At 36.3% G+C, this 18,032-nt stretch overlaps 1 protein-coding gene across 1 annotated transcript; it reads left to right on the forward strand.

Moving 5' to 3' along the window:
• Positions 1 to 6,079: 6,079 nt before the first annotated feature.
• Positions 6,080 to 15,644, forward strand: LOC145681271 (uncharacterized). The gene is made up of 2 exons (XM_081752860.1): positions 6,080 to 7,426; positions 12,238 to 15,644. Exon 2 carries the CDS (start codon positions 12,249 to 12,251, stop codon positions 14,229 to 14,231), a length of 1,983 nt encoding a protein of 660 aa, XP_081608986.1. The 5' UTR covers positions 6,080 to 7,426; positions 12,238 to 12,248; the 3' UTR covers positions 14,232 to 15,644.
• Positions 15,645 to 18,032: the final 2,388 nt, after the last annotated feature.

The following is an 18,032-nucleotide window of genomic DNA, read 5'->3' on the forward strand; positions in this document are numbered from 1 at the left end:
TTGGTGGGTCGGAGTTGGTCGCAATGGTTCAGAGTGGTTCATAGTTGGTGGTGGGTCAGAGTGGATCACGATGGTTGATGGGTCAGAGTGGGCAAATGGGTCATTTGGGTGGTGGGTCATAGTGGGTCATGGTGGGTCGTGGATCAAATTTTCATTGACCCACACCATCTCTGGTTAAAATTGTACTAAAGATAAGAGGCACCGAAGATGCATGTCGGCTATTATGCTCAAATTTTGCGCATGGATAGTACTCCACCAGAAAGCAATAAATCTGAAACGGTTCACGGTATGACCTCCTAGAACTCGAGATGTAGGGGTTTGTCTGATTGGCTAAATTAAGACGTCAATGATTTATCCTTCAACAACCAAGCTTTTTATGATCGTTTCCGTGGGGAAGTCAGAAGAACACGTGCCTAGTAATCGTAATATTGATAGTTCGCGTCCACCCCGGGGTATTTGTTTTGTGTTTTTTTGTTTCATCTAAATATAAACAAATCACACATATAGGCATTTTAACATATTTTGGGAGAGTAATTTTGTGGTTCGTTGGCGTTTCATCGCGTCTCTGCCGCTGGTAGTAAAGTTTTCAAAATGGAACTTGGGCCATCACGGATCGTCGCTGCGGGGCCACCAATTTCTGGCGAGAGGTTAATAGTTGACCATCTGTAGTCCACCGACGCTTACAGATTAGGGTAATGAACGATGTCCTTGCCTTGTAGACTTCATGACTACCGACGTCGGCAGTCAACTAGCTTTTAGTATTCCTTTACTAACCATCTATCGTTCATGTTTGTACACGATGTTGTCATACTACTACTACTACTACTACTACTACTACTACTACTACTACTACTACTACTACTACTAATAATAATAATAATAATAATAATAATAATAATAATAATAATAATAAGTCGAGTCGAGTTTCAAAGAAAAGTCGTTCGTGCCCATCCCTACTAATGAGAGCTTAATCGGAGTTAAGCGAAATTGAAAGTCTCACTATTTATCTAAGCGACCCCGAAAACTATGAATCTAATATCGATCATTTTCTAGCAATCTTTTATATGTATCCTCCTCCCATTCACCATAGGTAACCCGACAGCACTCTTTTTGAAACTATAAGAAATGTGGTTAAAATTACTCTAGGCCAGTGGTTCTCAATCTAATTCCTATCACGATCCCCTTTTATCACACGCTCTTGCCAGCGACCCTTTTATAATTTGTTTTATAATAAGCTTGTGTGAGATTTTTAACATACCTATTTCTATAATAGTAGAATCCATTTTTTTGTTTATAGTGAACAGTGCCATGGAAAATCATTGCCCGGGGCGAGAGTATAGTACGATGTCACCGTATATATGAGTGACGCCGACAGACTAGCTACGAAGCGCCACCATGGTTGGCACGAAGCTCAATAACATTTTCAAAATAAACCCTACGTTTCCTTAATTTTGAGCACATTTTATTACGTTTTTCCTTCTATTTTACACATGTGCACATGCACTTTCCTAACTTGAGTAACACACTTCCTCCGAAATGTGTGGCCCCTCTTTTCGGCGCCCGGCACTGACAGTAGATACAGTAACTGTAATATCTATATTCCCAACGACGAAGGTGCTGGTTCAAGATGGATGTTAAACTCCTTCATTGAAGAGGCCATTAACGTATCCGATCTAAGCCCACAACTTCTTGACCAAATAATAGAATGACCATGCGACAAGTCTTTGCAACTGGTTTTCTGTAACGAAGACTTGGACAAGTTCTGCCTGATGAGGAGAGAAGAATATCCTGGTCTGGTGATTGCTGCTTTAAAAGTAATAATTCCATTTACTATATCGTACTTGTGCGAAAGTGTTTTTTTTTTTTTATGGTAAACATTAAAACAAAGATAAGAAATCGCTTATCAGTTGAAAATGGCTTGATAATATTCGTCATGAAGATTGAACCGGCATTCTGCACTAGTGAAATTACACCATGCTTAGGTATCTCATTAGGTTTTAATTTTAATTGTATTTCAATGTGCAGGTTTTGTTTCATGTGTATTTTTCTAGTATTTCTATATACAGTTCTCATTAGTTTTATATCATACCTCTTTGATTTAAATTCATTTTTAAACAACTCTACTAACTAACTAACTCTATGGCCTATGGAACCCGGAGGTTCAATGCCGCGTTCACAAAAGCTCTACACTGACTTCTATCCTTAGCCAATTGCATCCAGTTTCTACTTTGTATTCTTATCTCAGCGAGATCCATCTTAATATTGTCCTCCCATCTGCCCCTAGGTCTTCCTAATGGTCGTTTTCCGTTTGGTCTTCCAGTCAAGACTTTCAAAGCGTTTCTACTTTCTTCCATTCTAGCTACCTGACCTGCCCACCTAAGCCTCCTAGACTTGACGACCCTAACAATGTTGGGTAACCGTATAAATTATGTAGTTCCTCGTTATGAAGTTTCCGCCATTCCCCATTCCCGTTCCTCTTGGGTCCGAATATTCGTCTAAGGATCTTGTTCTCAAATACTTTCAGTCTATGTTCTTCCCTCAGAGTAAGCGACCATGTTTCGCAACCATACAGAACAACAGGCATGATTATCGTTTTGTATATTTTAAGCTTCAAATTTCTCGACAGAATTCGCTACGACAAGAGACTTTGAACCGAATAGTAACACGAATTCTACACCCTTTGAAAATGTTCAGTAGACTTATTTTTTATTGTTCTTCACAGTGTGTATAAAAAATAAAAGTATGCCTATCAGAACAAAATTAAAAATAATATTTAAAAATAATTTCTGGTATTAGATTCTAACTATATTTATCTCTTCCGCCTATCTTCGCGATCCCCTAGGGGCCGCGACTCCCAGGTTGAGAAACCCTGCTCTAGGCATACATGAGTTATGATGGAACATACATACATACACTTTTATATGTATAAATGCAGATAAGAGAGAGTTCAGAGAGAGCGATTAAGGAATTACCGCTCTCAATCTCTTCACTTTACTTTTGCGATTCGTGAATTTCTTACGTGACAGTTTGGGGCTAGCTAGTTTTTTGTCTTGAACCACGATCCGATTTTCGATATGCTCTACCTAAATGCTGTAATGCGAATATTGAGAAGTTATCTGCGATGAAAGTAGCTGCAAATAAATATATTACATAACTTATTTATTACTATTACACGATTTTTTAAATTTGTATTCAATATTCACACATAACACACCGACGTTCTGTGAATACCTCAGATGTTATATTTTAAAGATAAGAATTACTTATGTCGTGAAATGATATGAATATATATATTCAACTTATATATACAACTGATGATATGAAAATATATATACAACTGATGAATTGTAATGTAACTATTTTACATAGTTTTCATGCATTGAGGAAAGTAGAATATCATAAAGGAATCTCACCTGAACGGGTATCGAACTCACGATTTAAACGCTCGGTGGTGTACCACTGAGCTAACATGACCGCTTTTCGGAAGCTGCTTCTGAAATATAACTGAGCTCATACGTAAATGCTCTTTTCCGTATGGAAATCACAATGACGAAACGAGAGTGTGAATACATAGTCTCGAAATATTGTATCATTAAGTATTTCAATCAATGTTACTTTTTTCTACACTTAATACCATTTCAACATGTCTTATTATATTTAAGAGAAGGAAAAACATATCTGTACATCTTTTCCCGATTACTAAGGTTGGCTTTGGAGGTTCGAACCAGCAGCTTTAGTTTACTGTTTTCCGAAGACACCCGAAGTTGGACTTCGAAAGTGTTCGTCTCAAAACAGCTATAATCATATCGCTCAATCTGTTTGGTATATGGTATATGTTTTTATACGTGTAAAGTCAGTATAACAATTCATTCTTTAAACAGCTTTTCGTATGTATTAATATTCCTTTATAAAAACTGTTTTTATTATTATTATTACGGCGCACCATTTTCAGATTTCTTTCGCGAGTCGTTGACCAAGTCGTTCGCCACCAGCGTTGCCAGACTCACAGCTCGGAATTATTCCAAAAACTGATCGAACTTATGCTAGATTCGGTCAAATTATGCTAGATCCTCATAATTACTAATTCAGGAGTTTTAAAAAAAACAAAGTTGAGATACGATAACGTAACTTAAAATACACAGAGAGCAAGAATGCATGGATAGAACTCAATACTTCACGCACCAAAATTTTAACTCAACTAAATTACTGCAGTCGTTGCCAAACTCAATGGCGTATATATCGTATAAATGAATGCAAAGTTTTTGTGTGCATATTTTGAAAGAAAATTACTTTGCAGCATAAGCGGAGTTGGGAATCGTCTGCTGGGGGAGGGGGCAGATTTTTGGTCGGTCTCGGAGCTGTCATTTCAGGAATAAATATGATCATGAAGTCAGAAGTAAAGATGGTGAAGTTGTCAAAAAGTTGGGGGGAGAATGGCCCCCATAGCTCCGCCCATGCCTCGGAGTTAAAGGATTAGAAAACCCTGGGTGGAGCCACAAAAAAAAAAAAAAAAAAACCGTTCCGAACTTACTTAGGAAAATAAGATTGCCTGTATGGTTTACCGAGTGTATGAAGAGGAAGAGGATACATTTCTGCCGTTCTTTTTCTTCCCACGACCAACTTCTCAAGGTTTTACGGCTTTTTGATAACTTGCTGAAATTGTGCAAGATTTGGGCAGGATGCTAAAAGCAAGATGCTAGGTGCTAGAGACATGCAAATTATGCTAGATATAGCATCATTATGCTAGATCTGGTAACGCTGTTCCCCACAATAGGCATGTCGTGCAAGTAACCAATCACACGTCAGGTACTAGCTTTTACCTATTGCTTTCTTCTCACAGCTCAGAACATTGGTAACTATGGATAGACGTACAGCAGTAATTACTGTATGGGAGTTGGAAGGTTATTCTGCAACTGCAGCTAGCAGGTGAGTAGGTGTCCCGGCCTCTACAGGAAGGCAATGGATTCGGAAATATGGTGCTACAGGTCAGACTGGTAATTTACGATCTCCTGGTCGTCCGCATGTGTCAACCGAAGCCCAAGATGCGAGATTAGTAAACGAAGCCCGGTTAGACCCACTAAGGACGTCTAGACAGCTAAGGGAAGCTTCTCTCTTTCCTGGTAGTAAGCATACAGCTCTGCGAAGGCTTCGTCATGCTGGGTTACGTGGCCGTGTTGCTGCCGTAAAGGAAAAACTCTCAGACGACCACAAAATTTACCGTCTCGCGTTTGCACAGGCGAATGTGGGTCTCAATTGGGAAAACGTAGTTTTCTCAGATGAATCCATATTCACAACATAAAAGGAGGGACGCCGTTTTGTGTATCGTCCGAGAGGCACCCGATATGACCATGGATATGTGGCTGCTTGCAATCGCAGTGGCCATGTATCTATTTTATGTTGGGTTTGGATTTCCAGTCGCGGAGCAGGACAGCTTCATAGAATTGAAGGACATCTGGACAATGCTCAGTACTTAGACATTATCAGTAATATCATGGTGCCATCTGTACGAGTATTTCAGCCTGATGGTGTAATTCAGTTCCAGCAATACCAGTCGCCAATACATAATTCCCGTGTGGTTCAGGAATGGTTCGCAGGGCACCCTGAGATTGATTTAATCGACTGGCCGCCTCGTGGAGCAGACCTCAATCTCATGGAAAATATGTGGGCAGAAGTGAAGCGTACTCTAAGGGAAAGTTGGCCTGAGGCAGATCCACCAAGAATTCAGGATGACCTGTGGCATCTTGTTTCCGAAGCATGGCTGGAGGTAGGGGAAGGAGATAGATTTGTCACCCATGTAATAGATTCCATGCCCAGAAGAATGGAGCGTGTAATAAATTCAGAAGGGTCTTGGACACAATATTAATGTCCCCGCCTTAACTCCCGAAAACAGCCCTTTCCAGGGCTACCTAAACGCTTCTGAAAATATTTCTAGAAGTAAACCACTCCTTGTATCCGATTTCTGTGCAATCCTACTAACAAAAGAATGATAATTAGCTGTAGGCTTTGAACTCAAGACCTCTTCAGTGACAAGTCCGTACTCTACCAGTGAGCTAACATGAACACACAATGTTGTATGAACATATATTTAGTTATTTTTTTTCTTTTCTTTTTCTTATTTTGTTTATCACCTTCGATGCACCTCCCCTCTTAGCAGTACTTACCTGGAATGTCACTGTACATAGTGTATATAAAGGTTCGGGGTTCGATTATAAGTTAGTGTATTTTATAGTTGTTATATTATTTTTGAAGTCAATGCTAATATTGTATAAAAGACGAATCTTTATTCTTTAAGCTATTGATAATGTGCCAGCTAAGAACAGGATGTAGGGTCACTGAAGGGTCACACATATGTGATGATAGTGTATGTACTTTCAAAATACTCTCTTTTGTAATGGTTTCTTTTCAAGGAAGTATGATAATGTACGCGCGTGTACATCACGCAGTGAGAGTATGGATTACTAAGTCCAGTTTCAAAGTCTGTATGATAGGTCTCCACGTGCGTCCACGTGTCGACCTAAACTCATGTGATGATTCGATCTTTGTGCTTACGATAGTTTTATATACTAGTTGCTATACAAGGCTTGGCACATTCCAGGAAGACATCTTCGCGTTATTAGTATATTCTTTGCGGTCTGTATCTTAGGGACTTGTATTTAAATAGTAAATAGTATCTTAATACTTTATATATATATCTTTACATGTAACTAGAATCTTGGAACAATATATATATACATCTTCGAATTCATATATTTTTGTATTTCGTCGTATCTAGTGTTTCCAATCTCTATCTATAGTGGAACTTTAATAATTTTACTGAAAGAACAGTTAGTGAGATTTTGTAGTTGTTTGTTGTGGAACTTGTAACTTTCATTTTTCTTATTAACTTCAATAAACTTCTCACGCCTACCAAAAAGAGATCCTATTTTATTTGAAGAAAAAGAAGAACCTGCGCGAGACGAAAACGTCAATCATACAACAGGAAAATAAAGTGGTGGCAGCTAGGCAGGATCTCAACCGACGTACTCGAAGTTCGATTCCAGTGCACGTTCCACAGTTACTAAGTTGAACATTCATCATTGTAATCAGAGTTCGTTCTTCGACACGAAGCTGATACATTTTAAAATATCGTTACGTCCAGATACAGACCGCACTTCGTCGAGAATACCTTTTTTACTGTGAGTGCAAGAAGCTTGCCTGTTCAAGGTGTAGCGGATACCTCGGCGTACACACCGTTCCAGTGTTCCAGTTTTATTGCAACCAGTTCCAGAGATCCAGTAAGCAGTACCATTCTCAAGTGTGGCTGGTCCCAGTTGAGCAACATTCCAAGCCGAGATCTTGTGGAAATCCAGAGGCCTCATCTTTAAACCAACATCGGAAAAGTACCAGGATCGACGCCAGCAGCACCCCCCATCACAGGAAATTCAAGGTTGGTTACAATTTTCATTGCTTGTTTGAACTTCCAAAATTTTCAAGTGTTACGCCTGGAGATAGAAAAGGTTTGTTCTTTGGTCACCGCGGTTGTTGTTTACTTGTGAAGTGAATAACGTAAAATCAAGACAAGAACAGTCAAAGATAGAAGGCTTTAGTATTCACCGTTCCTCTAGGGAAGGATTAAAATATATTTCATTCGTTTAATCTTGGGAATACTTGGCAAAACAGAAGGTGTAAGAAAGGTATTGTCGCTAACAAAATTTCTGTAAATTTAAATTGTATAGTTTAACGTAAGTACTAATTGCCAATGGCTACCGGTGGTAGTGCTGATTCTTCAGATACAGAAGTAGAGTATTGTAGTGTGTCAGAAGCACTAAAGTTAATTTCAGTACCATTTTCGGGAAAAAGAGAAGCATTAGAAGAATTTCTGTCTAATGTAGATGCTGCTTTTGAATTGGTTGACCCAGCTAAGCATAGTACCCTTTTGAAATTTGTTAAAGCAAAAATAACTGGGGATGCTAGATCTAAATTGTTAGTTAGAAAAACCACTACTACGTGGGAAGCTGTTAAACAAATATTAATAGAAAATTATTCCATTAGACGAACTATTGATTTTTATGCTTGCCAGCTTTTTAGTGCTAGACAAACCAAAGCTGATTCAATTGCTTCATGGGCAAGTAAAGTAGACACTCTTCAAAGTCAATTACGCGAAGCCGTTGCTCGTGTTATAGATGCATCTAAATTGCCAGGAGCCATAGCACTTGTTGAAATATTAGCTAAAGCAAGTTTTATTCAGGGGCTAACAAATGACAGAATTCAGATGATTGTAAGATCCAAAAGCGATGATGATACATCCTTAGGATATATTATCGAACTCGCTCTAGAAGAAGAAACACAGATCACTTCCCACACTTCTCTCCCCTTTCCAAATGTAAATAGTAAGAAAGCTCAAAAGAAAGAATTAGTATGTTACCTATGCCATAAGCCTGGTCACACCAAAGCTCAATGCAAATTACAGAAAAGAAAGGAAAGAGGAAATTCTTCTAATCAGTTTATGAAAACGGTACACGTTTGTGAAATTTGTCCTGAGATCGCCGCGAGAGGCACAGGATGTGTTAATGGTAATTCTCCTGAGATCGCCGCGAGAGGCACAGGAGGGGTTAATTGTAATTTTTCCGAGAGCGCCGCGCGAGGCACGGAAGGTTATAGCAATTGTTTGCATGTTGCTAGTAAAGTAAATACTAGTGGAAATGAGAGAATTTGTGATAAAGAACAAAGTTCTCTGCATTTTAATGAAGTAAAAGCCTGCAGTAGTCAGATGTGCTCAAGTTGTAATGGTCAGGGAAACCGCAAATGGATGTAAATGAGCAACCTGTTTGCATCTCAGATAACACGAAGGGTTGCATAGTAACAAATCAAGAAGAAGGTACTATTACGGCATTCATTAAAGAATTGCATGCTGATGCAACTTTTCTCTTAGATACAGGCAGTGACTTAAGTCTTTGGCAAATCCATGCACTTCCATGCAGTTTTAGAAAGAATATTGATACAACACAAACTGTGACATTGAAAGGATTAAACAATGTTAAAACTAGGTCACTAGGTACTATTTATCTAACGTTAGTGATAAAAGGAGTAGAATTCTCACATAAATTTCATGTTATTTCTGAAGGATGCTTATCGGAAGACAGACACATTCTTGGTCGTGATTTTTTGAAACAAAAAAATTGTTTGTTAGAATTCCATCCTCCCCCTCCTCCTCCCTTGTCAACACAAGCTTGCCAGAAACTTGACCTTAAGGGCAGCGATAAGCTTATACTACCGTTGACATATAGTATTCCAGCTCGATGCGAGAAGCTAGTTTTTGTTCCCACAAACAGCACAGGAATTGGAATTGTAGAAAAACGAGAGATTAAACCGGGTGTTTTTCTTTCTTCTTGTTTGACAGTAGCGAAAGAAAATAAATGCATAGCTAGTGTGTTAAATGTGAATTCTTCAGTAGAGAATATAACTTTAGATCCGATAGACTTAGAGAAATTAGAAGAAAACCATGTTTTAAATATTCAGTGTGAAAAAGACAGGGTTCCACAAAAGTCAAATTCAGAAAGTTTAACTGAACGTTTAAAATTACTTCATAAGCTTTTAAGGCTAGGTCATTTACCACCCAAAGAAAAAGAAAGTATACTTGAACTTTGTGATGAATTCAATGATGTTTTCTTTCTACCAGGAGACAAACTAACTGCCACAAATGTTCTTGAACATGAAATTATTATTGATCCTAAACATGTAGGCAAAATTGTTAACAAAAAGAATTACCGAGTGCCAGAATGTCATAAGGAAGAATTAAATAGACAAATAGAAGAGTTGTTAAAACAAGACATTATAGAAGTCTCAACTTCTCCTTGGAACAGTTCTATTTTCCTTATTCCAAAGAAACTCGATGCATCAGGAAAACAGAAATATAGACTAATAGTCGATTATCGATCTGTCAATGATCTATGTGTCCATTCGTCCTTTCCGTTACCTAACATAGACGACATTTTGAGTAATTTAGCCAATGCGCGTTACTTTTCCAGTTTAGATCTCCATAGTGGGTACCATCAATGCTATATTAGGGAAAAGGATAGACCTATAACTGCGTTCAGTACACCTGAAAATCATTATCAATTCAAGCGACTTGCTTTCGGTCTGGCGACAGCACCGGCCACTTTTCAAAGATTGATGAATACAGTGTTAGCAGGGCTGACAGGTACGAGTTGTTTCATCTACCTGGATGATTTAGTGGTCTTCTCTAGTTCTTTAGAAGAGCATAATAGTAGATTACGTGAGATTTTGCAAAGATTTCGCAAAAGCAATTTGCAGTTAAGTGTAGATAAGACTGAATTTTTGAAGCCAGAATTAACATACTTAGGACATGTCATTACACCTAACGGAGTAAAACCAGATCCAAGATTAGTGGAGAAAGTTCAGAACTTTCCTGTTCCTCAGAATAAGAAACAAATTAAGGGATTTCTAGGACTTACTGGATATTATAGGAAATTTCTAAAAGACTACAGTAAAATTGCTTTACCCTTAACGTCCTTATTAAAAGAAGACGTCCAGTTTTCTTGGGGAATCAAACAACAAGTTGCATTTGATTCTCTTAAAGAGAAATTGACAACTCCTCCGATTTTGCAGTATCCTGATTTTAAAAAGCCTTTTATAATCACATCGGATGCTTCGGCATTTGCCTGCGGAGCTATTCTCTCACAGGGTGAAATAAACAAAGATCTTCCAATTGCGTATGCTAGTAGAGTTTTCAATAAAGCAGAGAGATCGTACTCAGCGACTGAACGGGAACTGGCGGCTCTAGTGTGGGCTAGCAAAGTTTTTAGACCGTACATTTACGGAACAAAAGTAACTTTTGTCACAGATTGCAAGCCACTAACGTGGGTTTTTAGAGTACAAAATCCGACATCTAGACTTTTAAAATGGAGAATACTTTTAGAGGAATATCAATACGAAATTGTGTATAAGAAAGGAAGCTTAAATACAAATTCTGACGCCTTGTCACGAATGTATTCTTTAGATGTTATTGAAGAAGAAGATAGGGTATCAAATTGTGATTCACAACAGAAAGAAAAAGCTGAAGCTTTAGACTTAGAAACGAAAAACAAAATTTTAGAAGAGTTTCATACCCAAATTCTAGGTGGACATATAGGAATGAATAGATGTTATGAAAAGATTAGGAAGTACCTTTCTTTAAATAATATTGACATTAAAGAATGGCCAAAACTGAAGGAAGATGTTGAAGATTACATAAAAGGGTGTGAAATATGTCAAAAGAATAGAAACACACAGCAAAAGGTAAAAATGAAGATGGTAATAACTGACACGCCCAGTACAGTTTTTGAAAAGGTCTCTTTAGATTTAGTCGGGCCTCTCCCAGAAACTTTAGAACACAGAAACAAATATTTATTGACTGTACAAGATAACCTTTCAAAATTTGTTATTGCAATTCCCATCCCTTCTCAAGATGCTGATACAATCAGCAAAGCCTTTGTCGAGAATGTAGTGCTAAAATTTGGCATTCCACACAGTATATTGTCTGATTGCGGAAGTAATTTCTTAAGCGATGTCTTCACGCGTATTTGTAAATTGTTACAAATAGAAAAACTACATACAACCCCATACCATCCGGCATCGAATGGTGGTATAGAAAAATTCCATCAGTCTTTAAAATTTTTCTTGCGATGTTATGTGGCAGAAAATCAGAATAATTGGGATGAATTAGCATCATATGCTACTTTCTGTTATAATACCACTCCTCATAGTTCCACTCAATACACTCCCTTCGAACTGTTATTCGGGAAACCTGTAAATGTACCAGGTGTATTACAAAGAAAACCCTCTGAAGTTGTATACAATTACGATGATTATGTAAAACAGTTGAAACACAAATTGCAGGAGATGCACGGATTAGCTAGAGCAAACCTCATTGACAAAAAGGAGAAAAGTAAAGAATATTATGATAGAAACGAAAACGAATGCATTTTTCAGAAAGGAGATAAAGTGTTATTATATGATGAGTCAGTCCGCCGCGGCAGATCAAAGAAACTTGACAGTCTGTGGCGGGGACCGTACGATATAATTCGAACAAAAGGTGTAAACTGTACCTTAAAGGTTGGCAAACAAGAGATGACTGTGCATGCCAATAGATTAAAGATGTATTATTAAGTAACTCAAATTCTTCATGTTATCTTGTAAAAAAAAAAAAAAAAAAAAAAAAAAAGTAAGGAAAGTAAAATAACGTTTCTATATTTACAGGATTGTTCAAAATGATAGGACTTAAAGCTATTCTACTGGTTTCTCTTATATGTAGTAGTCTAGAGCTTGGAGCACGCATAAAGAAATTTGAAAATACGGCAGGTATTTATTATGACTCTTTAGGAGAGGTTCAGTTATATAATACTTACTGGCAATTGGTCTCTTACGTTAACTTAACTAAGCTAGATATAAGCTTTCGTAATTTGGAAACTTACGTAGATAGGACACAAAACCTGTGTAGACACTCAGTGGTGAAATCAAATAAAACAAGTTGTGCTACAGTGTTCGTAAATCAAGTCTTGACTAAGGTATCTGATATCAAAGAGGTTAAGGAAATAATAAAAGAAGTAACAAAAATTTCTTCGCAAGAAAGTAGAAGAAAACGAGGGTTAATAGATGGTATTGGTCACCTTGCTAAATTTCTATTTGGCACCTTGGACGATGAAGATGCCAATTATTACACTCAAAAAATCAATAAATTAGAAAAAGAACAATTAGATTTCTTGAAATTGAGTAAAGAGCAGATGACTATTGTTAAATCTACCCTTCAAGGTATTAATAACACTCTTCATACAGTAGAAACTAACGAAAATATTTTGAGTCAAGGTTTAGAGCATATAAGTAAAGAGATATCAAAAAGAGAGAGACATTTAAATGAAGCATTTTTGGATTTAAATCTAAAGTATACAATAAATGAACATATCGCAAAAGTTGAAAGGTATTTAAGAGATTTAAAGGATCAGTATGAAATTGTTTTGCAAGCAATTTTAAATGCACAGAAAGGTGTATTACAGCCTCACATAATTACTCCTTATCAAATAATCCAACATTGGAAGGCTAGTCAAAGTGACCTCCATAGTGCGTTATCTTTACCAATTGGGACAAGTACTAGGAATAGTTACTTGTTATTGAAAATAATTAATTTAGATGTGTTTATCAATAATGGAATATTAGCCTATGTAATTCGTCTCCCTTTGACAGATTCCATTCGTTATCTAGTATATAAGTTAACTCCCTTCCCCACTAAAATAAAGAATACAACAAATAAATTTGTTTTTATTCAACCTGAAAAACCTTACCTTTTAGTTGATTCAATTAAACAATATTACGCAAAAATGACTGAAATTGAGTTCAATAAATGTAAGATTCTTAAACAAGATTGGTTTTTGTGTAAACAAACGTTTCCTATCTTGTCTAGTCATATAAATCAAGAGTGTGAAATGAAATTATTACAATATGTTCATTATGTTCCCATGGATTGTAATAAACATGTGATACAAATTGATCATTGTATATTCGTAACCTTAAATAATAATGAGTGGATTTTTGCTGCTCCACAGGAAGAGAAAATGACAATATTATGTAATGGATTTGAACCTTATGATTTAATTCTAACAAATTCAGGTATTATTCATCTAGATAATAATTGTAAAGCTTATGGTTTGAAGGCGATCCTCCAAACACAAACATGGTATGAAACCAATGTTACAGGTAAAGACTTTACTCCGAAATTAAATCTTACTGATAATTGTTGTGAAATATTAAATTCTCATATATACTTGGAAGATATGCAAATTAACCTACCTATTCAACATGTAATTAATTCGGTTAGTGACTTAAAGGTAGCAAGCCATAAAATTCAGGAAGTAGAAAAGAAAATAGATGATGAACAATGGAAACTACTTCATTCCGAAAAGGTAACCCATCTCTCGTGGTTTTCATATTTTGGTACAGTTCTGATAACTCTAATATTAATATTTTGTTGTTGTTACCGATGTAAATGTTTTCGCTTTTTCAAAAGGTATTTTGATGATGATAGTTGTTGTAAACAAATATGCATTAAACCTTTTATTATTACCAAAATAAATCAAAAACAAGATACCACTGAGCCTGTAGTCATGTCAAAAATTGCTGAGCAGCTTACTGAGATTACAGATGAGTTACAGGTAGCTGTTCCCCCTAAGAAAAGTCCTAATCTACGTAAGGAAAGGTAAAAAGAAAATCTTTTAATGTTTCATATCAGACTGTGAATTTTCAGTATCCAAATTCGCAACCAAATTCGCAATTTGATATGAAAATTCAAAAAAGGAGGGAGGTGTTGTATGAACATATATTTAGTTATTTTTTTTCTTTTCTTTTTCTTATTTTGTTTATCACCTTCGATGCACCTCCCCTCTTAGCAGTACTTACCTGGAATGTCACTGTACATAGTGTATATAAAGGTTCGGGGTTCGATTATAAGTTAGTGTATTTTATAGTTGTTATATTATTTTTGAAGTCAATGCTAATATTGTATAAAAGACGAATCTTTATTCTTTAAGCTATTGATAATGTGCCAGCTAAGAACAGGATGTAGGGTCACTGAAGGGTCACACATATGTGATGATAGTGTATGTACTTTCAAAATACTCTCTTTTGTAATGGTTTCTTTTCAAGGAAGTATGATAATGTACGCGCGTGTACATCACGCAGTGAGAGTATGGATTACTAAGTCCAGTTTCAAAGTCTGTATGATAGGTCTCCACGTGCGTCCACGTGTCGACCTAAACTCATGTGATGATTCGATCTTTGTGCTTACGATAGTTTTATATACTAGTTGCTATACAAGGCTTGGCACATTCCAGGAAGACATCTTCGCGTTATTAGTATATTCTTTGCGGTCTGTATCTTAGGGACTTGTATTTAAATAGTAAATAGTATCTTAATACTTTATATATATATCTTTACATGTAACTAGAATCTTGGAACAATATATATATACATCTTCGAATTCATATATTTTTGTATTTCGTCGTATCTAGTGTTTCCAATCTCTATCTATAGTGGAACTTTAATAATTTTACTGAAAGAACAGTTAGTGAGATTTTGTAGTTGTTTGTTGTGGAACTTGTAACTTTCATTTTTCTTATTAACTTCAATAAACTTCTCACGCCTACCAAAAAGAGATCCTATTTTATTTGAAGAAAAAGAAGAACCTGCGCGAGACGAAAACGTCAATCATACAACAACAAACCTAACCTGAAGAAACACGACTTTCAATTTCTGGTATTCGATGACAATGATGCTCATATACTTTGCAAATGTTGTATGCAACTTGGGATATTCCGCAACACACACACACACATAAACAAAGCGAAAGAGAGAGAGAGAGAGAGAGAGAGAGACAGATGAATACACAAAAGCGTATTCAACGTATTCGAATGAGACTCTAAGTAACGACATTCCGTTCTAAAGAGAATTTGTGTTTCTTCCCGTGACGTTAAAGGGATCGGGAAAAGTTATGTGTCTTGAAGCAGGATACGACTTTGGATACTCTGTTTATACACTTTCTATATACGTAGGAATATACTGTATTTCACGAATATAAATAACATACTGTAATGAGAATATTGAGAAGTTAAATCTGTATGACAAATAGCTGCAAATAAATACACTACATAACTTATTTATTGCTATTAAACGATTTTCCTAACTTGTATTTAACATTCTCATATATAATAACGACCTACTGTGAAAATTATCTCAGATGTTATATTTTAAACATAATAATTACTATGTTCTGCAATTATTATGTTATATATAAACAACTTATGTATTTTAATGTAATTATTTTATATAATTTTTCATGCATTGCGGAAAATATAATTAAAAAAAAAGTACTGACCCAGATGGGATTCGAACTCTCAACCTTATGATTTGAAATCCGACAGCTTACCAATGAGCTAACACAAAGACTTCTAGCACTAAGCTTCTAGCGATGTATAACGGATCTCAAGATAATTATGACATCCATATCCATTACAAACGCTGTTTCTGTTCTACTTTGACTTTTATTTTAGTACTCAGGCGATAATTATGTTCTATTTCTTAACTTTGAGCATTCTTTTACATATGGAAAGATTCTTTAACGTATTTAAATGTTCCATTACGTATAGAGAGCTAAATGACAAACAAGCATGTGTTCACATTAATAAAAGGTTTCGAAATATTGTATCATTAAGTATTTCAATCAATGTTGCTTTTTTAAACACTTGGTAACAAGTCTTATTATATTTAAAAGAAGAAAAACACATCTGCAAACTTTTTCCCGATTGCAAAGGCTGGCTTGGAGGTTCGAACCTGGCTTACTTTTTCCCGAAGATACCCGAAGCTGGACTTAGAAAATTTTTGCCTCAAAACACCAATAAAGAATGCGCTCAACCTTTTTGAGACAAGGTGTACATATCCATTAACCTATCGCTAATGTCAATGCAAAAAGAGGAATAGAATATTCAATATTAGATCCATAGAAAATTAAAATATGTAGACCTACCAGAAAAGCACTAAAACCAAATGAACATCATACAAAACCTCATACAATGATTGTATCCTCTAACAGATAATTTACCTAATGTCTTTATATTCTTGTGTAAAATAATAATGTTCTTCCCTTGGCTCGTAGCGATAAAATTGTAATATTTACAGTTGTGGCTGCCTTCTAGAACTATCACTGTGCTACGTTCTAAAGAGTATTTACTTATATTTACTTAGTCTTATTTTACATGGTGAAGTTAAAGCTGGCCATGCGTTATCTCCCATTTCTCCATGCTAATAATAGTATATGGAATAAATTTTATATCTACAAGCTTAAAGATAATAATTGAAATAACACACAACGACAGCCACACAAAAATTATATATAACTAAATAAACATTGAATGGCAGTAGTAATTAAACGAGTTGAGTTGAGTTGATTTTAGTTTAGCGTCCCGTTCAGCAGCGAGGCTATATGAGACGTGGACCTACTGATTAACGTGGAATCCGAACCACATGAGCTCCCGCCGGGAATCGAACCCGGGTCTCCCACGCCAAAGGCGCGTACGCTAAGTAATTAAACGAATAAGATGTACTGTATCATATTTTACACACAGAGAGAACATACTGAAAACTACAAATATGCTATAATCAGTGGTGTATTTACGATTTTGTTTCGGGGGGGGGCTTTGCTAACTTTCGAGGGGGGCTTCGCTTGAAAATGTAAAAATTCTGCAAGATATTTAATATACTTTGCTATAGTAAGAAAGATTTCGGGGGGGGAAGGCTAAGCCCGGAAGCCCCCCTAAATACGCCACTGGTTATAATGCAATCAGAATAAAATTAAAAGAATATAAAAGCAAATAAAAAAGAAGAGTACAAGGAAACATTTTTGTGATCAGATTACAAGAGGCCAATACTGAATCATGAAGAAATGCATTCGGACTTCGTAAATAGATGAATTGAATATAATTGTCGTATGAATATGATCGATGAGACCACTGGCGTCTCTGACATGTAAAGTTTGGGGGGGAAGGACATTAAAGAAAGTTATTTAAATGGTTACCTAGCTCAATCTGTTTATTATATTCAATTCCATTTCTTACCTTTCTGCTTACGTTCACAGGCTCCCTGAGGTACATCAAGAACTCTGTTATAATCGTTTCACAGCCTGAATATTATATTCCAAATAAATATAATCCTCATTACTTATGTGTTGTTCTGTCGTTAGTAAATAAATTAAATTAGAACAAAATATTGAATATTTTGTACATCAAAATATTGGGGGGGGGGCGTGTCCCTCTCGTCTCCCTGCCAGAGACGCCCGTGGATGATACCACGTCTGGAACTTGAAAGCAAAAAGTTAGTCAAAACTGTTTTCACCTCCTTCTGATTGATGAACCATCATGATTTCAGGAACTATGTCACGGACTGAAAAGATAGTAATCCGAAGGGGTCAGGACTATATGCCGGGTATGGCATCAGTTTGATGTGATCAGGTT

Source organism: Thermobia domestica, chromosome 3 (genome assembly GCF_964235325.1).
Source record: "Thermobia domestica chromosome 3, izTheDome1.hap1.1, whole genome shotgun sequence".
NCBI lineage: Eukaryota > Metazoa > Arthropoda > Insecta > Zygentoma > Lepismatidae > Thermobia > Thermobia domestica.

Excerpts from the sequence above, each read along its gene's own strand:
- LOC145681271 (XM_081752860.1), top strand. The coding sequence starts at position 12,249 with ATGATAGGACTTAAAGCTATTCTACTGGTTTCTCTTATATGTAGTAGT.